At 42.5% G+C, this 26,238-nt stretch overlaps 1 protein-coding gene across 1 annotated transcript; it reads right to left on the bottom strand.

Moving 5' to 3' along the window:
* Window positions 1-1,780: 1,780 nt before the first annotated feature.
* On the bottom strand, window positions 1,781-25,591 carry LOC124252926 (clotting factor C-like). The gene is made up of 16 exons (XM_046686600.1): window positions 25,001-25,591; window positions 20,994-21,147; window positions 19,779-19,939; window positions 18,780-18,869; window positions 18,100-18,258; window positions 12,333-12,404; window positions 10,447-10,563; window positions 9,836-10,025; window positions 9,122-9,238; window positions 8,449-8,558; window positions 7,863-7,923; window positions 7,045-7,241; window positions 5,629-5,915; window positions 4,676-4,973; window positions 4,291-4,401; window positions 1,781-2,337 (listed from the first exon to the last, which is right to left on the bottom strand). The coding sequence occupies exons 1-16, from the start codon at window positions 25,137-25,139 to the stop codon at window positions 2,192-2,194; spliced, it is 2,409 nt and encodes an 802-aa protein (XP_046542556.1). The 5' UTR covers window positions 25,140-25,591; the 3' UTR covers window positions 1,781-2,191.
* Between the last annotated feature and the right edge of the window lie 647 nt (window positions 25,592-26,238).

The raw sequence follows: 26,238 nt of genomic DNA, 5'->3' as shown, positions 1-26,238 counted from the left end.
ACGACGACGCACACACACGCACACACACACACCTTGTGGTCTGACCTGATGCCAAACCAAAGGACCTTTGATGACCCTAATGAAAACAATGTGAGAAGTCCAGACCTGGGCCTTCAGCGTGACAAAGGAATGCTTTAACACACACACACGCACACACACACCTTGTGGTCTGACCTGATGCCAAACCAAAGGACCTTTGATGGCCCTAATGAAAACAATGTGAGAAGTCCATTTCTGGTGCGGCCTGATATAGCTGGAATATTGCAAAGAGCTGTGTAAGACTATGCTCACTCAGATCTATTTACATAACTAAGATATGGCTGTAGAACTTCTGATTGGGACACAAAACATTCACTCTCCCACAGTTGTAAGCGCCAAACCAAAGCGTCACACCAAGTGTAGTTTCTCCATTACAAAATGGGTCAGATTGAATAATCCATACTGGTATTTTAAGAAACTCCTTTAAATATTGTAATTAGAATGGACTTGTGTATGTGTACAGGCTTTGTCTGGTGGCTGTATGGCTGAAATAATGCTGATGCCATGTAAAACTTTAAGTGACTCGCTCACCCCCCATACTGGCCATTAGGGACCTCTCATGAATATTTCTGTATCGAATAACACATTATATCACGAAGAGTCATAGATCTGATTTTAGTCACAGAGGTGTCAAATCAGCACAATTGCTCATATTCTTGCAATTAATGCGAGGATGTAATTAGTGCCAAAAGACCTTATTTGTCTCTGCCCTAATCAAACTACGATTCTAGACAGTATGTAATAGTGATGGCAGGAGAAAGGTTGATGTTAACTTCTAGAAATAAACCAATCTGATTTATATCAACAAAAGTAAATAAGTAGCTATATGTATATAGAATCCCAAAAGAGCCCAGACCAGTCCAGATTTCAGCCTAGAGTAGATGCAATCTAGATCTTACCAATCATACTAAGCTGGAGTTGGGACTCTGGGAGTCTGACGATAGAAAGCTCTTCTTGTAGCAGCATGCCTCTTCATGTGCAGTCGGGGCGGTGGGGTAGCCTAGTGGTTAAAGCGTTGGCTCGTCACGCCGAAGACCCGGGTTCGATTCCCCACATGGGTACAATGTGTGAAGCCCATTTCTGGTGTCCCCCGCTGTGATGTTGCTGGAATATTGCTAAAAGCGGCGTAAAACCAAACTCAGTCAGTCAGTCAGTCATGTGCAGTCTTTGAACATGAGAGATAGGCTGTCATGTTGCAGGGATCATGTGGTTTACAAGTCTGTTGTGCTGTCAGGTAGAAGGGTGCTGACAAGGTTGATCTATTCAGGTGAGGAGGATGTGGTGGTGTAATTAGCTCCCTGAGTTACCTGTGTTGGGTGCAGGAGGTACTAGGTTAAGAACATACATGGGTACATTCTCTGAGGTCCCTGGTGTCCGGTATTGTGAGGGATATTGCAAACAGTGGGGTAAGCTATATTTAACCACGCCTAGTGTGGAAAGGGGTAACATTCATCTGGTGTTGAGTATGTGGTTATCAGGATCATCAACGGTAATCGATATCTTTCGGTGGGTATGTGAGGTTATTAACACTGTTTATTATATATGTGATGCTATTCATATTGTTGAGGGTATGAGATTGAATGGATGTTAGAGCCACCTGTATAGACAATAAAGAGGAATCTCATTTTGTAATACCCAGTGTTTTGTTTGTAATTAATTCACAATTGAGAAACGAAGGTCTGAGAAACACAGAGGCGTATATGATGTATCACTGATAGACAGAAACATATCAAATACACAATGTAAATACGTGCATTTTATTATATAAATTAGAACTGAAGAATTGCAAGGTCGATATAAAAAATGAATTGTATACTTTTAGACACTTCACTTTCACCTGAAGGTGGTTTCCAGTCTCAAGGACACTACAACTTAGAACAGCTAAATATGAGAGTGGTTAATGAAGACATAATATTTCCACGTGTATTCAACATTCACATCACATACGTTTCATTAATTCCTTAAAACAAACAGGCTCGAGTAATATACATGTATTCTGTGTAAGGTCATCTATTATAGTGGCATATGTAGATCGATCCTACAAGAAACATGTTAAGATAGACAAAGTAACCATAATGTAGGCTAAGTCCTTGAACCCCGAGGATGGTAGTGGACAGGGCATATGCTGGTGTGATTGTACTTGCTCGTTGGTTCAGTAGTAGGACAGGTCAGGCGATGTCTTCTCCTCGATCCAGTCCAGGAACATGTCCACTCTGGTGAAGACGCTGTAGGTTACAGGTCCCTGGCAGGGGCGTTCAGAGGTCCAGCTGACGATACCCTCCAGGTACCAACGTCGTTCTGAAACATCAGACAGATGGGTTTAATGCTGTTTCAACACTATGCCAGTTGGACCAGGGCTTGTCATCTTTCTGTGAATGAAAAGCCAATAGTGATGCAGGTGACAGACGGCTACACTTTGATGAAAACAGATATAGAACGCCTGTGCAAAAGAACACCCATCAGGATCAAACTCCGTTTGGTGTACTGGGAAAACCTAGAAACATAAATCAGGGCAGGGACTGGAAGACACGACCATTGGTAGCAGAAACAAGGGGCGCAACTCTCAACAGCGTATTGTGGTGCCTCAGACGACAGGGCCACCCATGTCTGCGAAGATGCCATCAGACCCTGCCGGAGACAGTTATAGCGGAGTGAGATGTAAAGAGATTGCTGCCGCTATGTAACTGAAATACTGTTCAAAGCGGCACAAAGTAATTTATCTGGGAGGTCGTGATGTTTGTGTGTTGTTTAACGCCGCACTCGGCAAGATTCCAGCTATATGCCGGCAATCTGTACATAATGGACCAGACAACCGCATGGGCGGATCAAGAGGGGTGGGGGTGGGTTGTGTTGTCAGTGGGTTCGAACCCCCCTTTTGAAAATGACATGGGACCACATTGAAGATTTTCTTTTTGCGTTGGCGGAGCGAGGGGGGAGGGTGGGCAAAACTCCCTGACCCCCCCCTCAAAATTCCTGGACCCGCCCATGCAACCCAGTGAACAACAGCATGAGCATCGATCTATACAATTACGATACGATGACTTGTGTCAACCAAGTCAGATCGCCTGACCTTATTAATAACAATACTGAAAATGTATATAGCACTAAATCCACTTTGGGTGCTCAAAGTGGGTTACAAAATAATAATGTATGGGTAGATTTAATAGTGCAGTGAAAAGGGATGCGTGTAAGATGGGATTTGAACGTAGCAAAAGATGGAGACACTTTTAAGGCAAGGGGCAGTTCAATCCACAGCGATGTAGCACAAACACTGACAGAACGTTTTCCATGAGAGGCCAGCCTATAAGAAGGAGTTTTCAGTAAGAATTTGCTTTCAGATCGCAGTTGTTTGGGTGGTTTGTAGGGGGTTAGCAGTTCACTTATGATATCAGATATTCTGGTGTCATGTCATTTAGACTCGTATATGATACAGAGTACATTAAAACGCGTCAACTGGACACCAGTGTAATGACTACAGTATCGGCGTAATGTGAGAGTACCTTGGGGCACATGTAACGATTCTTGCCGCTGCATTTTGGACTTTTTGAAGTCTCCTCAGTGATTCTCTGCTGAAGCCTAGAAGCAAACTGTTCAACCCCGAGAGTTCCAAACACTGTACTAATGTCTTGGCTGTATCAAGCGGTATCAGATGACGAATTTGACTAATGCATCTGAGATGATAAAGACAGGTCTTACACAAATTGTCACCTTGAGAATCTATGGACAACTCGGAGTCAAAATAGACACCAAGGTTTTTTACCCGGGGTGGGAAATTTATAACAGAGTTACCTAACACAACTTTTAAGCTCTGTCAGTTGACATCTGAAGCTTTTGCCTAGAGCCTACCAACCTCAGATTTTTCCATGTTAAGTTTCAATTTGCTAAATGTCATCCGTGACTTTATATCTTATCCACTTACACTTGTTTTCTGAAAAGATTCAGCAACTTGTGAAAGTTCAAATCTATCCAGGACTTGTGCATCATCAGCTTATGATTGGTGACCGAGATCATGTCGTTTTAAGATTCCACCAAGCTGATTGGTATATATCACAAAGGGTCCGAACCAAGAACCGATCCCTGTGGTACTCCACATGTAAGATTGGCACATCAAGATTGTTTGTCTCCTATGATAACATTCTGCCTTCGGCTGTCGAGATAGGATTGGATCCAGGTTAGTCGGGTCTTAAGAGATGACCAATTTTAACCCTGAGCTTCACGACTGGGTCTTAATGATGTGTAGACATGACTTACGTCCATATCTGGTCTGTCTGACGAGCGGCCCTCCGGAATCTCCTGCACAGGGGTGTTTATTCTCAACCACATTATCGGCACAGAGCATATTCCTAGTGACGCTGTTGTTCACTGAAACATATAAAAATACGTTGGCATGGATGATGACGCCAAGTAGGATGCGACAGCCCCACGATAGTTTTCAGCAGTAGTCTCTGCTGCGTAGCATAATACTGTGTATTAAACGTTCTTGTAATATGTTGTAGATGATTGATAACGGGCTGTTCCATCGCCGTCACCCTTATCATAAATGACCTACCCCTTATTTTTATAGTATATGTTTTCATGTAATGAAATGCAAAGTAGGATCACCATGTTAATGAAATGTTTCTATTTTTAGTGTTACCTCCGTCTTTACTCAGAACCTTCTCACAGTGTTTGTTGTCTGGCTCCACCTGGAGATCAGCTGAGCGCAGCGTCTGCGAATACTCGGCGTTGGCCACCTTGCCGAATCCGGTCACGACGTAGCGGGGCAGAATCTGATCAGATCGATTGGTCTGGTTGCCTCGAGAACTCCGCTCTTTGGAAAGACAGGCAGGCTGAACTCGTGCGTTCACAGTCACAGATTTCTTCAGTTTCAAAAGGGCAATGTCGGAGTCGTATGTCCTTGAATTGTAATTGTCATTTACGTAGATTTTGGTAATCTGAAGAGGAAACACAATGTTGTGTATGAGGCAACTAAAACATTACAGCTGCGTTGACACAAGTGCAATGCATGAGTACAACTTTCTGTCACCCGGTATCCAGCCAAGTGAGTTAAATTATCCAATTCAGAAGAACTTTGATCGCGTGGTAGTTAGTCAACAACATCTTTAATACAATTTAAGCCATACCTAACCGAGGGGAGAATCGAACCCGGGTCTTCAGAGGGACGAGCCAACAGTTTCACCACTAGGCTACCCCGCCGCAGCAGATTGAAACTGGCCTGAAGGTCATTGACCTGAGCAGTATTGCTGTCAGCTGCCCGAACAAAGATTTACGACTGGAAGACTGTCAGTCATTCGACAATAAGAAGCCAAATCGTCGTCTTCGTGTGTTGTGCGCTTTCCCTCCTCGCGGAATTCTAGATAACCAGTTTCTGTAATTCTGACTGGGAATCTGTGTTCGAATTCCAGACTCGCCCTGATTCTGCTTTAGTTTCTTGAACACCAGACCCATTCTCGTGGGTCTCGCTTCTGTGGTAAATCTAACGTCTGCTTCACTACCACGTCAAGCAGACGCATGGATATATCACTGGAACATTATTGAAAGCAACGTAAAACCAAATTTGTTGACTCTCACTCACTCACTCACTCTTACCCCTCTGCTTTGAATGGGCTGATCTCTTATTGATTCGTTCACATGTGACACTCCGAACTCCACCACGATGTCCGAGTGGTCAAGCGGGACTGTGGTCTTGTCCACCGTGACGCAGTGAGCGGCTGTGACGACCCAGGAGTCCCCCAGGAGACACCCTCCACACACGTGTTGCCACTCCTTCTTCGACATCTTCTTCTTGACCACAACATGCCAGGGCCAGTCTTGGATCTTGGACTCATTGCCCCCGGAGATGAGGGCAGTGATTCCTTTTGTTGGTTTTCCGCACTCTGACAGAGAATCGATTCTTATGCTTAATATACTCTACCAAAAAAGAAATGCATAGGTAATATTGATATGTGAAACTTCAAATATTTTTCAAACATCAGTTTTCGAGTGTAATAATTGCGCCATTACAATGCTGGTTTGTGTATATGGCACGAATGCACAGCGCTAAAACTAATCTTCGGAATGTTTAATGCACGTTTACGTTCGAAACTTGCATGAAAATGTATTGGAGAAACTGGTTCGCAATATGCACGTGCAGTTCTGAGGAATCGTGAGCAAGGACATTGTGTATATCAGGCCGTTTTGCTTTTAGACGGTCATTGGCGTTTTTTAGCTAAATGAAAGAACATCGTTATGACGCGACTCATTGCCATTGGACGCCTGGATCCTGGGAAGTAAATCTGCCAAGACACCTCAATGTTCACCAGAGTGCTGTCAGTCATGTATGGACCAATAGCAACAAACTAATTCTACTCATGATCGGTCTCGAAGCGGTAGACCTCGGATTACCATTGCAGGTACATCCGGGTACTTCATTTGCGGAATCGAACTGTCACAGCAACTGCAACTGCAAGTGATTTGAGGAGAGAGTCTGGAATCTACAAAACTGGACACGAGTATGGTTCAGTGACGAATCACGCTTTCTGCTTCAGTGCCGTGACGGAAGAGCACGTGTCTATCGACGCCGAAATGGACATTTTCTTCCAGAATTGTGTTGCCCAGGTTGACCGATATGGTGGTGAGTGTGTCGCTATATCCTACACGCAGACATCTAACATAGTCAGCCTTCAGGGCAATTTAACCGCTATTCGTTATAGAGAGGAAATCTGAATGATTCATATGGTTCCGATGATTGGCCTTCCGAATCTCCCGACCACAACCCCATCGAGCATTTGTGGGATAACCTCGGCCGACACGTACATGCATGTCAACCAGACGTTATAGATCAACTGTCGCAGGCCAGAATTCCACAAAGTCGAATTCAAAGGCGAATACATATACCTTATAATCGCCAAATGCAATAGAGCGGTTGTTGGTGAAGTTATTTTCAGTTCTCGGAACCATGCAATAGGTGTTGTTAGAAGCGTGTCAGTTGCCAACAATAGCCCTTACAGTTGACCCAACTCCTACCTGGAACACAGTGGGGCAGGTTGGCCGTCCAGGTACCGTCCTCCTGGCAACGTCTAAACTTGGGACCATTCATGTTGTAAGCTTGGTTACACTTGTAGTTGACGCGGACGCCCTCCCCATAGATGTCCTCCGGCAGGAACACGGTCTCGTTCCCAACAGTCACGTTAGATGTTGACGGGCACGTGGAGTTGCGAAAGCTAGTAACGAATGACACAACTTAACACTGTTTGGAAGTTAAACTGTTGGAATTTTAAACCCATGTCGACCTTGGTGAAGCTGGGATCACCAAGGTACTAATAATGGTAAATTTGTTTCAATCATGTTTGCATGTGTTAAACATCCTGCATCGGATGCGTTCCCTCTTCCTTTTGAAATGTCCTACTTTAACATAGACTTACGACATTCGTCGCGCTACAAGTGGTGACAGTATGTTTCTGTACATCTAGGAACTATCGTGACATATAAGAAATGATCGCAAACAGAGGACGGTTTGCAACAGAACAATACTAGCTAGGTATACATTGTTGATGAAACATGCTTTCTTTGTTTGTTTGTTTGTTAAAAGCCGAACTCATCAACACCCCGCTATATGGCGGCGATCTGTAAATATCCCAGTGAGTCTTTCAAATTGCAGTACCTGCGTAATTATCGCCCATTTATTAACATATCACGTCACCAAATAAACAGATATAACATATTTAATATTATCCCAACTGTGAAATAGTATGACCTGGTAGCACCATTGACAGTAACGTTAACAATGTTAACCTGTTCTAATATACCTAAAAGGCGATCATATTTGCATAACAATGACTTACCATCCGTTGCCAAAACAACGAGTCCCTTTCCTTGGCTTGCCCGGATCAGGACAGGTCACCACTGAATTCAGATAACACCATTGTACACATTATTGGATGGCATTTAGAAGTGATACGCGTAAAGGAAAGGGGAGGAGATTTATAGTTGTCAACTCGTGTAATGAAGATGTTTCAGAGTATATTTTTACTCCCTCGTTTCTTAAACGTCATGTTTCTCATATTTCAGAAGTTGACATCCATAAATTCACATCACACACACAAGCACGCACAATCACACGCGCACACGCACGCACCCACACACGCACGCACACACGCAGAAAAAGTAGTTAACGCTATGCTGGTTTTTAAAAACCGCGTTCAGCGGAATTTCTGTTTTATTTCGACCTGATCAGAGATCCACGCCGATCTAGTACATCAACAACCAAGTGACCGAGCCTGACAACCCGATCCATATCGTCACCTCTCATCACCATCATACATTGTTGGGGACATTCTAGCTTGTGAGTTTGTGAAGCTGACTCCGATGTTTATTATATATAACACTTTTAATCATGCTTAATTCAAGATGCAATTTTGCATGATTTACCTGAGACGCATTTGGGCTGCACCGGAGGATACCACGTCCCGTCGATGTGGCAATAACGCTCAGGTATGTTGGGATGCAGAACAAACCCCTCATCACACTCGTACACGACCCTGGAGGTCAGGTGACAATGCAACAGACACATATATAATATAGGGACACATACATCTGACTGTCCGATGCTACCCTAACGTAAAGAGAGTCTTTACGGTAGCAGTCGCCGTTTACCACTGCCCGGATGAATGAATATGGCGATGGGCAAGGCTATATTCTCGGGTAGTTCTCCCAAAACACAAGATGTAAGTTTTATCTTGATAACTGCGAACATTTTGTTTACAGCTATAGAGTAACTATAGTGTGCTGTCATTTTAATCATTTCACCGAGGAACAGTTAAAATATCAGGAAAAAGTGAGTGCAATTGAAATTGTCTCGTTACAATTTATTAGAATAATCATTCACAACTTATAATGTCAAATGTTCTATTTGTATGTTACACATTGCAATAGAACCCGCCCTGGTGCCTCGTGACGCTGCAAGGGCATGTATGTCAAATAGTTGCCAAATATCTGAACGTTTGTCTAATTGGAAAAAAGAAAGCAAAAATGTCTAAAGAATTGTTGTGAATATATAAGTAGACCATGTGCCTCTTGCGGGACTGCGGATTTTGTAGCTCACCTGATTCCGGGCACGTTCTTGTCAATCGGGGATTCAGGGCCCCGAGTCAGGGTTCCGTTACCCAGCGCTTTCAGAGGAGGACACATGACTTTGGGTAATTGTTCCACCTCCTCGCACCTGCGGAGAGCAACATGGGTTACCATGGAGATATGTAAATAATGAAGAGTTAATGCCGAGTGTATTCCATCACTACAGATCAACGCGTGTATGTCCGACTGTGGTCATGTGTTACGCCAACTATACGGTATGTAGATGGCCACACAAAGAAAATATTGTTTTACGCCATGTTTTATATAATCCAACAATCTCACAGTAGGAGAAACCCCTCATGAGTCCCACAGCGTCTAAGAGTGTGTGTATGGGTTTATGCCACTTTTAGCAGTATTCCAGCTACATATGTCATGACTGTGGCCCCAGTAAATGGTCTCGCACATTGTATCAATATTGACAGCTGAAGCTGGGTGTTTGGTGGGTTCTCATAGCCAATCACTGCCATTTATATTAAGCGATTTTCTCAAAGGCGAAAGGAAGTTAAACGGACTAGAATAGAATGTAAGTGTGCTTTTATGTTGTTTTTAGCAACATTACAGCAATATCATTCAAGCAATGGACGTCATGATAAGATGGTAATTGAACCCAGTTCTTCGTCTTAACTTAAACGACATCAACGTTTATCAGTCACACATGATATCTGCGATATCTGGAATGTGTTACCTGGGTGTCTGGTGATTCCAGGTCCCATCCTCCTGGCAGACCATCGAGTAGCGTCCCTTCAACACATAGCCAGAGTTACACTCGTAGATCACCTCCGTCCCTTCGTAGTACCTGTCATCGCGGACTTCTTCAAACGTCTGATGGATGCCATTGGCTACAAGACTGGGAGGTGTGCAGGTTACGCGCGCTTCTGAAACACGAAATGCCAACACCCATCCATATTTGCTGAATGCAGGATGTATTTTAAGTCCAGCGACATTGTGATTGCCTTCTTGTACTGAATGGAGTCGGCTTCATGGGGAGGAGTCTGGGGGACTTACACAGCGGCCAGAGGGTTAACTTCATCAGCTGACATTCATTAACTTGAAGAAATCTTAGTTAATGATTGGATAAAACGTCTTCGGACTTATTTTATAAACTTTGAAAGTAAAATGCTATTTTAGGAAAAATCGTACTTTTTGTGGCCGCTTATATCCGATTCATACGCTTGGAAGAATTAAACCTGATAAATGACGTCTTAAACGGATAAGCTGATTTATTTCAATTGAGGTTGCTACGTTTTTTGTATCATCTCAACTAGTTGTCTTGTGTAAACCGTAGAAAATACATACCACATCTGGGCATAGAGGACCATTTGCCGTCAAGGTTGCAGTAGATGGATCGTGCACCCACCACCCTGTAGCCGTCGTCACATTTGACCTTCACCTTGGCTAGAGCAGTGAAGGGCGCTGAAAACAAAATGTATTTTTTATTTCGTTTTAAAGACATTGTTTCGCTTCGGTGTCAAGGCACCATTTACCTGGTATCGGCGTGTTATACACTGAGGGGTTTTCACGTGAGTTTCACGCTGATTTCATTCATGTTCACAAACTGTAACGTTGTTTCGCTTCACGCGACCATCTTGGTTTTCCATAATCATACAAAATACGAACATAGACGACTGCACGGGTTCGTCCTTCCAGAGTGAATCACCAACAAACATTAATCACGCGGTAGGCTCAAGCACAATCGAGCCTATAACTTGATAATGACATCATTTATAGACATTATAGCCTGCTAATTGCATTACACTATCAGCAGAGTTTTATAGTGATGACCCATCCCTATATATGCAAGGCAGTTACTTAAGAACAAAGGAAAACAAGTAGTTACTGATTCGAAGCCTCAATACCCATCAGTCACCACTATCACTCTCTCGCCACGACGTGCCACTTGAATACTTAGCTATAAGTCAGCATAGGGGTTTGATGTCATGTTAAGTATGCCCCGTTATATTCCCGATATATCTGCAACTCAACGAATATGTTGTATGGCTGACAAGCATTTCTAATGTCATTTCATCACGTTCGGAATATGTTTGAATGATCCTGTCACTTTGAAACCCTGTTGTTATGTTAAGGCATGTTCTTTGTTATTCGAATTAATTTCAAACTTATGTGAAACTGTTCAGATAAACTTCTTTCTTTCCATTATGGTCAGGCACCGTTATGAATTCATGGAAATACTTCAATTCATGAGCCCTCATTCCAAACATGTGGCACATGAAGACACACTTGCAGATGCCGGGATCAATTCCCATGGGTGTCTGTAGTCATAGAAACCAACAATTCCAAACCTTTTTCTAAGGGATCACACGTAAATGCACTATTTCATGCAGTGTCCAGTCACGACAGAGTTACGACTCTTAACTGTGCCAGGATAAAGGCAATGCACTATTCCATGCAGTGGTCAGGGTCCCGTTTCACAAAGCGTTCGTAGCGCTAAGGTGATCGTAGTTCCCATACTTTAACATAGACTTACGACAGTCGTAGCGCTAAGGTGATCGTAACTCCGATACTTTAACATAGACTTACGACAGTCGTAGCGCTAAGATGATCGTAACTCCCATACTTTAACATAGACTTACGACAGTCGTAGCGCTAAGATGATCGTAACTCCCATACTTTAACCTAGACTTACGACAGTCGTAGCGCTTTGTGGCACGGAGCCCAGGTGATATTCTAAACAAAACATAACACAAATTTAAAGTAGACTCTTTCGGGACGGGGGTTTAACTGATCCAATGTTGCGATTGAACACTTAAATTTCATAGTCTTCGAACGCACGGCTCAAAACCAAGGGGCCTGTGCCCCGTTCCACGAAGTTATCGAAGCGCTAAGGTGATCGTAGCTCCCATACTTTAACCTAAAGTACGACAGTCGTAGAGCTACGATCGCTTTGTGAAACGGGGCCAATTTGCAAGATACGACAGTTACCACTCTTAACAGAGCCAGGATACACCGGTCATGAGTTCTAATCCATGGTTCGTCTGCAGTGGCAACTACACAGACCGGTGCACCAACACGATAGCACTCCGAGACAGTTCAAAGCAACTGAAGTCTTCTGTGTGGTGAATGCTCTGGGTAAGGTCATTCGAGAATATTAGTTTCCATGGAAATTTGTTCATAATAACCGTTAACGCCCTACAACATGTCTCTAGGTAGTGAAAACATCTCACCTTCATCTTGGTCCAGTCTTTCCCTGGCAAAGTACATGTGGTCACTGACATTGGGATGGCTGCAGATTGGCTCTGCAATGAAATCATGCAATATACTTGGACACAGGACTGTGGAGCACATAGACAGTTACTAAGGCCGTTTCAACCAATATGGCCATTATCTCAACATCCACAAGTTCTGACGACCCTACTTGACAGACTGCAATGATCAACATCAGCGTGTCCTGACTTTCTGTTGTAACGTAATCATTATTATGGCCACGCAACTGTTGAATATCCGACATTGTGTGACGTAGGTACATATTACAGATTATACCATTACGTGTGTGACGTATGTCACCTATCACCTAGTTTGTCATAACGTGTGTGACGTAAGTACTTTAACCTAGTTTGTCATAACGAGTGTGTGACGTAAGTACTTATCACCTAGTTTGTCATAACGAGTGTGACGTAAGTACTTATCACCTAGTTTGTCATTAGGTGTGTGACGTTAGTACTTATCACCTAGTTTGTCATAACGAGTGTGACGTAAGTACTTATCACCTTGTTTGTCATAACGTGTGTGACGTAAGTACTTATCACCTAGTTTGTCATCAAACGAGTGTGACGTATAAGTACTTATCACCTAGTTTGTCATAACGTGGTGTGACGTAAGTACTTATCACCTAGTTTGTCATAACGGTGTGACGTGTGACGTAAGTACTATCACCCTAGTTTGTCATAATCACTTATCACCTAGTTTGTCATAACGTGTGTGACGTAAGTACTTATCACCTAGTTTGTCATAACGTGTGTGACGTAAGTACTTATCACCTAGTTTGTCATAACGTGTGTGACGTAAGTACTTATCACCTAGTTTGTCATAACGAGTGTGACGTAAGTACTTATCACCTAGTTTGTCATAACGTGTGTGACGTAAGTACTTATCACCTAGTTTGTCATAACGTGTGTGACGTAAGTACTTATCACCTAGTTTGTCATAACGTGTGTGACGTAAGTACTTATCACCTAGTTTGTCATAACGTGTGTGACGTAAAGTACTTATCACCTAGTTTGTCATAACGAGTGTGACGTAAGTACTTATCACCCTAGTTTGTCATAACGAGTGTGACGTAAGTACTTATCACCTAGTTTGTCATAACGAGTGTGACGTAAGTACTTATCACCTAGTTTGTCATAACGTGTGTGTGACGTAAGTACTTATCACCTAGTTTGTCATAACGAGTGTGACGTAAGTACTTATCACCTAGTTTGTCATTAGGTGTGACGTGACGTAAGTACTTATCACCTAGTTTGTCATAACGAGTGTGACGTAAGTACTTATCACCTAGTTTGTCATAACGTGTGTGACGTAAGTACTTATCACCTAGTTTGTCATAACGTGTGTGACGTAAGTACTTATCACCTAGTTTGTCATAACGTGAGTGTGTGTGACGTAAGTGACGTAATACTTTATAGTTTGTCATAACGAGTGTGACGTAAGTAGTTTTATCACCTAGTTTGTCATAACGTGTGTGACGTAAGTACTTATCACCTAGTTTGTCATAACGTGTGTGACGTAAGTACTTATCACCTAGTTTGTCATAACGAGTGTGACGTAAGTACTTATCACCTAGTTTGTCATAACGTGTGTGACGTAAGTACTTATCACCTAGTTTGTCATAACGTGTGTGACGTAAGTACTTATCACCTAGTTTGTCATAAGGGTGTGACGTAAGTACTTATCACCTAGTTTGTCATAACGTGTGTGACGTAAGTACTTATCACCTAGTTTGTCATAACGTGTGTGACGTAAGTACTTATCACCTAGTTTGTCATAACGTGTGTGACGTAAGTACTTATCACCTAGTTTGTCATAACGAGTGTGTGACGTAAGTACTTATCACCTAGTTTGTCATAACTTAGTGTGTGACGTAAGTACTTATCACCTAGTTTGTCATAACGAGTGTGACGTAAGTACTTATCATCACCTAGTTTGTCATAACGTGTGTGACGTAAGTACTTATCACCTAGTTTGTCATAACGAGTGTGACGTAAGTACTTATCACCTAGTTTGTCATAACGTGTGTGACGTAAGTACTTATCACCTAGTTTGTCATAACGAGTGTGACGTAAGTACTTATCACCTAGTTTGTCATAACGTGTGTGACGTAAGTACTTATCACCTAGTTTGTCATAACGAGTGTGACGTAAGTACTTATCACCTAGTTTGTCATAACGAGTGTGACGTAAGTACTTATCACCTAGTTTGTCATAACGTGTGTGACGTAAGTACTTATCACCTAGTTTGTCATAACGGAGTGTGACGTAAGTACTTATCACCTAGTTTGTCATAACGTGTGTGACGTAAGTACTTATCACCTAGTTTGTCATAACGTGTGTGACGTAAGTACTTATCACCTAGTTTGTCATAACGTGTGTGACGTAAGTACTTATCACCTAGTTTGTCATAACGAGTGTGACGTAAGTACTTATCACCTAGTTTGTCATAACGTGTGTGACGTAAGTACTTATCACCTAGTTTGTCATAACGAGTGTGACGTAAGTACTTATCACCTAGTTTGTCATAACGTGTGTGACGTAAGTACTTATCACCTAGTTTGTCATAACGAGTGTGACGTAAACTTATCACCTTATCACCTAGTTTGTCATAACGTTTGTCATAACGTGACGTAAGTACTTATCACCTAGTTTGTCATAACGAGTGTGACGTAAGTACTTATCACCTAGTTTGTCATAACGTGTGTGACGTAAGTACTTATCACCTAGTTTGTCATAACGAGTGTGACGTAAGAGTTTGTCGTGTGACGTAAGTACTTATCATCACCTAGTTTGTCATAACGTGTGTGACGTAAGTACTTATCACCTAGTTTGTCATAACGAGTGTGACGTAAGTACTTATCACCTAGTTTGTCATAACGTGTGTGACGTAAGTACTTATCACCTAGTTTGTCATAACGTGTGTGACGTAAGTACTTATCACCTAGTTTGTCATAACGTGTGTGACGTAAGTACTTATCACCTAGTTTGTCATAACGTGTGACGTGACGTAAGTACTTATCACCTAGTTTGTCATAACGTGTGTGACGTAAGTACTTATCACCTAGTTTGTCATAACGTACTTATCACCTAGTTTGTGTGTGACGTAAGTACTTATCACCTAGTTTGTCATAACGTGTGTGACGTAAGTACTTATCACCTAGTTTGTCATAACGTGTGTGACGTAAGTACTTATCACCTAGTTTGTCATAACGAGTGTGACGTAAGTACTTATCACCTAGTTTGTCATAACGTGTGTGACGTAAGTACTTATCACCTAGTTTGTCATAACGTGTGTGACGTAAGTACTTATCACCTAGTTTGTCATAACGTGTGTGACGTAAGTACTTATCACCTAGTTTGTCATAACGAGTGTGTTTGACGTAAGTACTTATCACCTAGTTTGTCATAACGTGTGTGACGTAAGTACTTATCACCTAGTTTGTCATAACGAGTGTGACGTAAGTACTTATCACCTAGTTTGTCATAACGAGTGTGACGTAAGTACTTATCACCTAGTTTGTCATAACGTGTGTGACGTAAGTACTTATCACCTAGTTTGTCATAACGTGTGTGACGTAAGTACTTATCACCTAGTTTGTCATAACGTGTGTGACGTAAGTACTTATCACCTAGTTTGTCATAACGTGTGTGACGTAAGTACTTATCACCTAGTTTGTCATAACGAAGTGTGACGTAAGTGTGACGTGACGTAAGTACTTAACCTAGTTTACGTTATCACCTAGTTTGTCATAACGTGTGTGACGTAAGTACTTATCACCTAGTTTGTCATAACGTGTGTGACGTAAGTACTTATCACCTAGTTTGTCATAACGTGTGTGACGTAAGTACTTATCACCTAGTTTGTCATAACGTGTGTGACGTAAGTACTTATCACCTAGTTTGTCATAGTTTGTCATAACGTGTGACGTAAGTACTTATCACCTAGTTTGTCATAACGTGTGTGACGTAAGTACTTATCACCTAGTTTGTCATAACGTGTGTGACGTAAGTACTTATCACCTAGTTTGTCATAACGTGTGTGACGTAACTACTTATCACCTAGTTTGTCATAATATGTGTGACATAAGTACTCATCACACAGTCCGCCAGGGCATGTGTAATGCATGTAGCCTAGCACAGAATCCGTCATAACTTGTGTGACATATGTAACCTACCATTCATGACGTGTGTAACGTAACCTACCAAAGAGTGCGTCATAACGTGTGTGGCATATTGTGACGTATATTACCTTCCACAATCCGTCATAACGTGTGTGGCATATTGCGACGTATATTACCTTCCACAATCCGTCATAACGTGTGTGGCATATTGTGACGTATATTACCTTCCACAATCCGTCATAACGTGTGTGGCATATTGCGACGTATATTACCTTCCACAATCCGTCATAAGGTGTGAGGCATATTGCGACGTATATTACCTTCCACAATCCGTCATAACGTGTGTAATGTATTGTGACGTATATTGCCTTGCACAATCCGTCATGACGTGTGTAATGTATTGTGACGTATATTGCCTTCCACAATCCGTCATGAGGTGTGTAATGTATTGTGACGTGTATTGCCTTCCACAATCCGTCATGACGTGTGTAATGTATTGTGACGTATATTGCCTTGCACAATCCGTCATGACGTGTGTAATGTATTGTGACGTATATTGCCTTCCACAATCCGTCATGAGGTGTGTAATGTATTGTGACGTATATTGCCTTCCACAATCCGTCATGACGTGTGTAATGTATTGTGACGTATATTGCCTTGTAATGTATTGTGACGTATATTGCCTTCCACAATCCGTCATGAGGTGTGTAATGTATTGTGACGTATATTGCCTTCCACAATCCGTCATGACGTGTGTAATGTATTGTAATGTACATTGTCTTCCACAATCCGTCATAACGTGTGTGGCATATTGCGACGTGTATTACCTTCCACAACCCTTCATGACGTGTTTAATGTATTGTGACGTATGTTAGCTTCAACAATCCGTCGTGATGTGTGTAATGTGTTGTGCCGTATATTGCCTTCCACAATCCGTCATGACGTGTGTAATGTATTGTAACGTATATTGCTTTCCACAATTCGTCATGACGTATGTAATGTTTTGTGACGTATATTGCCTTCCACAATCCGTCATGACGTGTGTAATGTATTGTGACGTATATTACCTTCCACAATCCTTCATGACGTGTGTAATGTATTGTGACGTATATTGCCCTCCACAATCCGTCATGAGGTGTGTAATGTATTGTGACGTATGTTACCTTCACAAAATCCGTCATGACGTGTGTAATGTATTGTGACGTATGTTACCTTCCAAAATCCGTCATGACGTGTGTAATGTGACGTATATTGCCTTCCACAATCCGTCATGACGTGTGTAATGTATTGTGACGTATATTACCTTCCACAATCCTTCATGACGTCTGTAATGTATTGTGACGTATGTTACCTTCCACAATCCGTCATGACGTGTGTAATGTATTGTGACGTATGTTACCTTCCACAATCCGTCATGACGTGTGTAATGTATTGTGACGTATGTTACCTTCCACAATCCGTCATGACGTGTGTAATGTATTGTGACGTATGTTACCTTCCACAATCCGTCATGACGTGTGTGACGTATGTTACCTACCACTGAGTCTATCGTCACGACTGTGGCGTATGTAGCTTACATAAGGCCGTTATGATATGGTACCTACCACAATATGGCGACTCCGATGACCACGTGCCGTTCGGCCTACACTGCAGAATATGCTGACCCACTAGTGCGTAACCATGGGAACAGGTGTACGTCGCTGTCTTTCCCGACACTTCAACATCACCGTGAGCGGGCTTCGTGACAATACGACATTCCGTACCTGGAGTGAGATGGACAGGTACAGCCATAACAACAGATATGTATAAAGATGTACATATGTCATGTCAGAGATCTTGGCAGGAAAAATGGACAAAGAATTGTTGAGGCAAACTGAAGATCTTTAGAAAGGGATATGGACGATGGGCTGCACGATACCCTTTTAATAAAAATACCTTTGGCCGTAGGGTATTTAGACATATGCACATCATGCTGTGTGGATAGTTCACGACTCAGTCTATGTGAAAGCTGGATAGGCACAGCAGAGAGTGTTTGAATACCACGCGCACTGATAGTGAAGGTTGTCAAGGCACATCATGAGGGAGTTCGTACAACACGGCACACTTAAGTCGCATCATAGCTCTGACAATTAACTGAAACATATGCCTTCATTTGACAGTAAATAACAGTACATCACAGCGTCATATATAGTTAACAGAAGTGACAAAACCATGTCCCTATCTACAAGGAATCTCAAACAAAGCGGCTTCCATTGTACGACTCTGACTTGGTGACGGGCAGTACCTGTTTGACACCGATCCCCTGTGAAACCATCTGGACATCGACACTGGTTGTTGATACACGTTCCTCCGTTGAAACACAATGAACTGCAGTCTGAAGACACAAAGAAGGAAGGATAGCACACAAAAAATAAATATTGAACATGCGTGCAAGTGATCAATAATGAACTTACAGTATACTTATTACAACAAATGTCTTTAACAGTGTACAGTTGTTTTTGTATTTATAAGGGGCGCAGGGGTAGCCTAGAGGTTAAAGCGTTCGCTCCTTACGCCGAAGAACCGGGTTCGATTCCATGTACAATGTGTGAAGCATTTCTGGTGTTCCCCGCCGTGCTGGAATATTGCTAAAAGCGGCGTAAAAACCATACTCACTCACTCGTTTTATAGCCACGCCATTTTGGGGTAATCTAGTGAGCGAACATACTAGTTTCATCACACCGGCTTGCAAATAGAGACAGACAAATGAGTGGTTGACGGTATGAACTCGCTGTTACACGACATACAATCAGGTCTCAACACAAGAAGCGGTTATAGCGTATTTTCAGTGTTTCCCATCTCCCGCCCGCCCTCATTGCCGATAGAGAAAGTCTGTTATCCTAATTCTCCTCTCAGCCCAGATGTGACAAAAAGCTCGCCTATCTTTGCACACTCTTGCTTAATCTGTCTTTATTTATATACACAGCGATTCGCTCTTTGTCATAATTTTAAATTATTTTAATGTCTTCCAACAAGTGATCTAAATTCAAAACATTACATAAAATGTAGTTACACAATCAATAAAAAACTCTTTTTTCATTTCCTTTTTTCGTCCGCCCGCCCGCTCTTGCAGATTGAAGTGGAGGTGTGAAACACAAACAATACATAGATGGTCCAATGAACAACCTTTGATATGTCAGATTCAAGACCGATGCTCTCCGAAACATATAAATGCAATAAGGGTAATTTCAGTAGAAGACCTGTCTTTCATTATAGACAATTACATTTGGACAGCCACACCCACCTTTAGTGCATCGCGGACCATATTTGTTTGGAGGACAGGTGCCACACCCCTCACTGTTACACGTGGAGCAATGGCGATACCGAGGGCACAGTACACGCTTCAGCTTCCGGCGGGGCGTACAGTAGTCACAGTAGGATTCGTGTCCATCAAAGAGGCTACACCTGAGACGACATTATCATCATCATCATCATCATCATCATCATCAACAGCATCATCATCATCAACATAATCATCGTCATCATCATCATCATCACCAACAACATCATCACCAACATCATCACCATCAGCAGCAACATACGTACCATCATTGCGTCATACAGAAGTTGCTGTGCCAGTGAACAAGGTTTAACTTTAGGACTTCAACTTCGATATATCAATACAGGCGCTGGATAAACATATGTCATGTAAGTGATTAACAACAGTGTATGGTTGTACAGTTGGAATCAGTGTCGATTCAATGTCTTCACTGAAGCTTGCTGACGTAGGTGAAGCATTTACAGATTTGGTTTGTTTGTTTGTTGTTTAAGGCCACACTCAGCAATATTCCAGCTATATGACATTTACAAGTTACTATTCACCTAGGTTGTTTGAGAGGCATTTTAGAAGTTGTGAAGATGAAGGAAAACCAAGTGCTCTGGATAGTCAACTTCTTTTTTTGCAATGAGTGCGACGTTTCGGAGTAGGTTCTAAGTACTAACACTGTTATCAAGCACGTGATCTTAGCCGAAACGTCGCACTCATTGCAAAAACAGAAGTTGACAATCCAGAGCACTTGGTTTTCCTTCATCTTCACCTAATGTGTTATTTTCAAGACATTCATAAAAGCTTCAGACGTTTCTGCAATTGTTCGATATCAATAACAGTAAGAAAAACAATTGCTTAAACGTGGACGTCGAAAAATGTGATATTCATATCCAATTGCAGTAGTATATTTTCTTTGTGCATTGATCTAGTAGTTCCTTTAGGAAGCCGATGATCCGAACATCCAGTTTGATATATACGCAAGTCCAGTTGTCGACCAAGAAGAAAAGCAGACAAAATACTAACTACGGGTTTGCCTAGCCCAGACCCGATGATGTCCGCTGTGTTGGAGCTGAACGTTTTGTCTGCGGCGTAAAACAAAAGCCAACATACGATTGGGAATGCCGTTGTTGCCATAGTGATATCTGATGGTCACGTATTAAGAGATATGATCAAAGTAGCCTATAGCATTACCTTCTGACTGATATCCGAATTCTCTCCCTTTGCTGACCACACTTGCAGGTAACGTGCCCACGTGAGCATTTCTCCGCCCCAGAGTGAAATGCCAAGGCGGAAGTGCTGACTAGACAAGATAGTCCCAACAAGCAGATGCATCCGGACACCGGGACTGTGGAGGACAGATAGATCAGTAGATGTACACACATCATGGTAAACAACATCAAGTATTTCAGTTGTATCACGGTGTGCCTGTTGGCGTGGTAGCAAGCCCAAAGTAGTGCATGTGATAGACGTTTGTCTCTTCGGTCAAATCCATGGATATGGTACTGACCAACCTATACACGTAAGCAGGGCGAATGTGGGATTCGAACCCACGATTTTAGGACACGAGTGATGCAATTCTGCAAAACGAATTGCGGCGAATCAGACGACTGGGTCTCTCTTAGGAAAGTAGGGACTAGCAATCAAATATAAAAAGCATATCTCAAATATGCACTGTCAATCTGGTTAAAATATACATTTGTATAAATGATTTCCGCCGTTTTATTCACACGTAATGCGACCATGCATGTTAATACCAGTTTCTAAAACATTTGGCTATGAACACCTTAGGCTAAGAACACTTTCATACGGAATGAGAAAATAATATTGTATTAAATGCGCATGTCATTTAATAAATACATCCGTGCGTGTTATCTCAAGTACTTCGATGAACATTCAACACGAGATACAATCTCTATTAAACCGTTATCGTGTATATGGAGCCTCTATCGCTGTGTGACCCGTCGCTCACATATGTAGTAGGCCTCTGATACGCATCTATGCTATGATACTATGTGAGCTCTTTCCTTATTTAGGTACACTCAAACACTTTTCAGGTAAATTTCTCTAAGGGTTGAACCCACCCGATGTTCTCTGCGCATGCGTGTCCATGAATGAACACACGAGAACGTATCCACGCGTACCGAATACACCCGAATACACCCGAATACACCCGAATACCTCCGAATACACCGCTGCTTAAACCTTTTGAATCCATTAAATCGGATGTATACATACATTAAGTGTTAATCCATATTAAAGATTATGCATATTTAAACCCATTTCCTTAAACCAGTCTATACGTGAAACCACTTATACTGATATATATGTATGTTTCAATCGATGTGAAAACGCTTGTGTGCAAACCCTCAGTGTGTAGATACCCTTTCTTTGCCTGAATACACCTACCTGCAGGGACACGGAACAGACATGACATAAGTTGAAGTATGCCCACAGTGGTAAGCACCATACAGTTCCCCACCCCTCATCGCCAGCTGTAATGCAGACTCTGGTCCCCATGTTGGGACATACCCCTCAACAACACATGAATCACAAAACGTTGGCAACATTTTAAATACATGAATCACATTAGCAAAACACCTTTGGATACACATCACCTTCATACAGACGAAGCTACACGGTAAATGTGTAAGCTATTGCATAAGGAATGTTATCGACCAACTAAACAACGTATGTATGTGTCGATGTGTATTTACGTGTTAGACGTTGCGTACTTACAGAGCATGTCATGTGTTGTGTACTTGCAGAGCATGCCATGTGTTGTGTACTTACAGAGCATGCCAGGTGTGTACTTACAGAGCATGTTACGTGTGTACTTACAGAGCATGTCATGTGTTGTGTACTTACAGAGCATGTCAGGTGTGTACTTACAGAGCATGTCAGGTGTTGTGTACTTACAGAGCATGTCAGGTGGTGTGTACTTACAGAGCATGTCAGGTGTTGTGTACTTACAGAGCATGTCATGTGTTGTGTACTTACAGAGCATGTCAGGTGTTGTGTACTTACAGAGCATGTCAGGTGTTGTGTACTTACAGAGCATGTCAGGTGCTGTGTACTTACAGAGCATGTCAGGTGCTGTGTACTTACAGAGCATGTCAGGTGGTGTGTACTTACAGAGCATGTCAGGTGGTGTGTACTTACAGAGCATGTCAGGTGTTGTGTACTTACAGAGCATGTCAGGTGTTGTGTACTTACAGAGCATGTCAGGTGCTGTGTACTTACAGAGCATGTTACGTGTGTACTTACAGAGCATGTCATGTGTTGTGTACTTACAGAGCATGTCAGGTGGTGTGTACTTACAGAGCATGTCAGGTGTTGTGTACTTACAGAGCATGTCATGTGTTGTGTACTTACAGAGCATGTCAGGTGCTCTGTACTTACAGAGCATGTCAGGTGTTGTGTACTTACAGAGCATGTCAGGTGTTGTGTACTTACAGAGCATGTCAGGCGTGTACTTACAGAGCATGTCAGGTGCTGTGTACTTACAGAGCATGTCAGGTGTTGTGTACTTACAGAGCATGTCAGGTGGTGTGTACTTACAGAGCATGTCAGGTGTTGTGTACTTACAGAGCATGTCAGGTGTTGTGTACTTACAGAGCATGTCAGGTGGTGTGTACTTACAGAGCATGTCAGGTGGTGTGTACTTACAGAGCATGTCAGGTGTTGTGTACTTACAGAGCATGTCATGTGTTGTGTACTTACAGAGCATGTCAGGTGCTGTGTACTTACAGAGCATGTCAGGTGTTGTGTACTTACAGAGCATGTCATGTGGTGTGTACTTACAGAGCATGTCAGGTGTTGTGTACTTACAGAGCATGTCAGGTGCTGTGTACTTACAGAGCATGTTACGTGTGTACTTACAGAGCATGTCAGGTGTTGTGTACTTACAGAGCATGTCAGGTGGTGTGTACTTACAGAGCATGTCAGGTGTTGTGTACTTACAGAGCATGTCAGGTGTTGTGTACTTACAGAGCATGTCAGGTGCTCTGTACTTACAGAGCATGTCAGGTGTTGTGTACTTACAGAGCATGTCAGGTGTTGTGTACTTACAGAGCATGTCAGGCGTGTACTTACAGAGCATGTCAGGTGTTGTGTACTTACATAGCATGTCAGGTGTTGTGTACTTACAGAGCATGTCAGGTGGTGTGTACTTACAGAGCATGTCAGGTGTTGTGTGTGCCACAGAGAATGTCAGGTGTTGTGTACTTACAGAGCATGTCAGGTGTTGTGTACTTACAGAGCATGTCAGGTGGTGTGTACTTACAGAGCATGTCAGGTGTTGTGTACTTACAGAGCATGTCAGGTGTTGTGTACTTACAGAGCATGTCAGGTGTTGTGTACTTACAGAGCATGTCAGGTGTTGTGTACTTACAGAGCATGTCATGTGTTGTGTACTTACAGAGCATGTCAGGTGCTGTGTGCCTTACAGAGCATGTCAGGTGTTGTGTACTTACAGAGCATGTCATGTGGTGTGTACTTACAGAGCATGTCAGGTGTTGTGTACTTACAGAGCATGTCAGGTGTTGTGTACTTACAGAGCATGTCAGGCGTGTACTTACAGAGCATGTCATGTGTTGTGTACTTACAGAACATGTCAGGTGTTATGTACTTACAGAGCATGTCATGTGTTGTGTACTTACAGAGCATGTCATGTGTTGTGTACTTGCAGAGCATGTCATGTGTTGTGTACTTACAGAGCATGTCAGGTGTTGTGTACTTACAGAGCATGTCATGTGTTGTGTACTTACAGAGCATGTCAGGTGTTGTGTACTTACAGAGCATGTCAGGTGGTGTGTACTTACAGAGCATGTCATGTGTTGTGTACTTACAGAGCATGTCAGATGTTGTGTACTTACAGAGCATGTCAGGCGTGTACTTACAGAGCATGTCAGGTGTGTACTTACAGAGCATGTCATGTGTTGTGTACTTACAGAGCATGTCAGGTGTGTACTTACAGAGCATGTCAGGTGTGTACTTGCAGAGCATGTCAGGTGTGTACTTACAGAGCATGTCAGGTGTTGTGTACTTACAGAGCATGTCAGGTGTGTACTTACAGAGCATGCCAGGTGTGTACTTACAGAGCATGTCAGGTGTGTACTTACAGAGCATGTCAGGTGTTGTGTACTTACAGAGCATGCCAGGTGTGTACTTACAGAGCATGTCAGATGTTGTATACTTACAGAGCATGTTTAGGACATCCAGGTAGCCAAATGGACACAGCGAGCGCCGGAGATCCCACGACTTGTGTACAGCTCTGACGCCAGGGACGTAGCGGTAGCGGTATGAAACAGAAAGGAGGAAGTAGACGGGGCTCCCCATATTGTGGCGAGATCAATAGCTCCTAACCTGAACGATCCTCTACACAATGCTTTGTGTGACTGCTCCATCACGTGAACCAGGTTTTGTCATTGGTAAGGCAGAGTATTTTCCGGTCTTTACAAATCTGTTTGTGATTTTATATTATTTTAAAAAAAAATGTTTTTGGGAGTGGTGGGTTTTAGGGATTTTTAAAGAAAGGGTTATCTAAATTTAACAAAACACTATGTACTCCAAGCCCTGTTAGTGCATAGGTATATTGCAGGTAGGAAGTCTCTTACCCTGTTGGCAAAATGTCATCAACGAATCACGTGTGCTGTTTCGTGATCAAGGAAATACGGTTCGTTGTTCTGTTGGATGGGTTTTTTCTGTCTATTTCCTTCTTATTTTCAAGGAAGAGGGTTTGTGGGTGGGGTTTCGGAGGTATTTTGACCAATATAGCCAAATTAACTTGAGCTTAGAGCATATAAATATTCAATACACGTGACATTAAAGGCGGATGTTGGTCAAAGGATACAGCTGGCTATTCGCATCTCCGTGAGACTCTGACATCATCTGTTGTCGTACATCGGCGACATCGCCTCTTCCCCTACTCTGCTCCTGCTCACGCATCCAGTGTTCATCATTATGATGACATTTATGCATAGGCAACATCAAAATGGTAATGAAAGTCCCCACAAAACCGACTCTGGATGTGACTCGTCATGTGACTTACTACATGCAGTACGTCCCTTACGTCAGTAATGTTTTACGGTTTTGCTGAAAATTTGATAGTAAAGAGAACCCTGTAGTTTATTGTTTGTGACATACGGCATTCAAGCCCTTTCACCGTTTCCTTTCTAATGCAATTATGCGCTCAATATCATTGGGTGCCATGTAAACATTGCCTTAGTTACGTAAAGATCTCCGTACGAGATGGGATGGGGAATGTATATCAGCCTTAGACACAGTGACATACATTCCATGATAATTCTCAGATATAAGGCTGGCCATTTTTCCCCGTGTTTCCATCTCGCGCCCGCGCTGAATTTTCATTCTGCCGTGAAATAATAAAAATAATGTCTCGTTTCAGTTTTCTACGCCGCTGTGTAAATTAATGCCA

Source organism: Haliotis rubra, unplaced genomic scaffold (assembly GCF_003918875.1).
Source record: "Haliotis rubra isolate DU_JTF1 unplaced genomic scaffold, ASM391887v1 Scf53, whole genome shotgun sequence".
NCBI lineage: Eukaryota > Metazoa > Mollusca > Gastropoda > Lepetellida > Haliotidae > Haliotis > Haliotis rubra.
The sequence above is the reverse complement of the archived record's forward strand: the minus strand, read 5'-3'. Positions and strand labels throughout refer to the sequence as shown.

What these genes read in the sequence shown, in the direction of transcription:
- LOC124252926 (XM_046686600.1), bottom strand. Translation starts at nt 25,139, where the DNA reads ATGGGGAGCCCCGTCTACTTCCTCCTTTCTGTTTCATACCGCTACCGC. An exon ending in AAGACTGGACCAAGATGAAG is followed by an intron (nt 10,564 to 12,332) that starts GTGAGATGTTTT and finishes TTTTGTTTTCAG; the next exon opens with CGCCCTTCACTGCTCTAGCC. An exon ending in AGCCCATTCAAAGCAGAGGG is followed by an intron (nt 4,974 to 5,628) that starts GTAAGAGTGAGT and finishes TTTCCTCTTCAG; the next exon opens with ATTACCAAAATCTACGTAAA.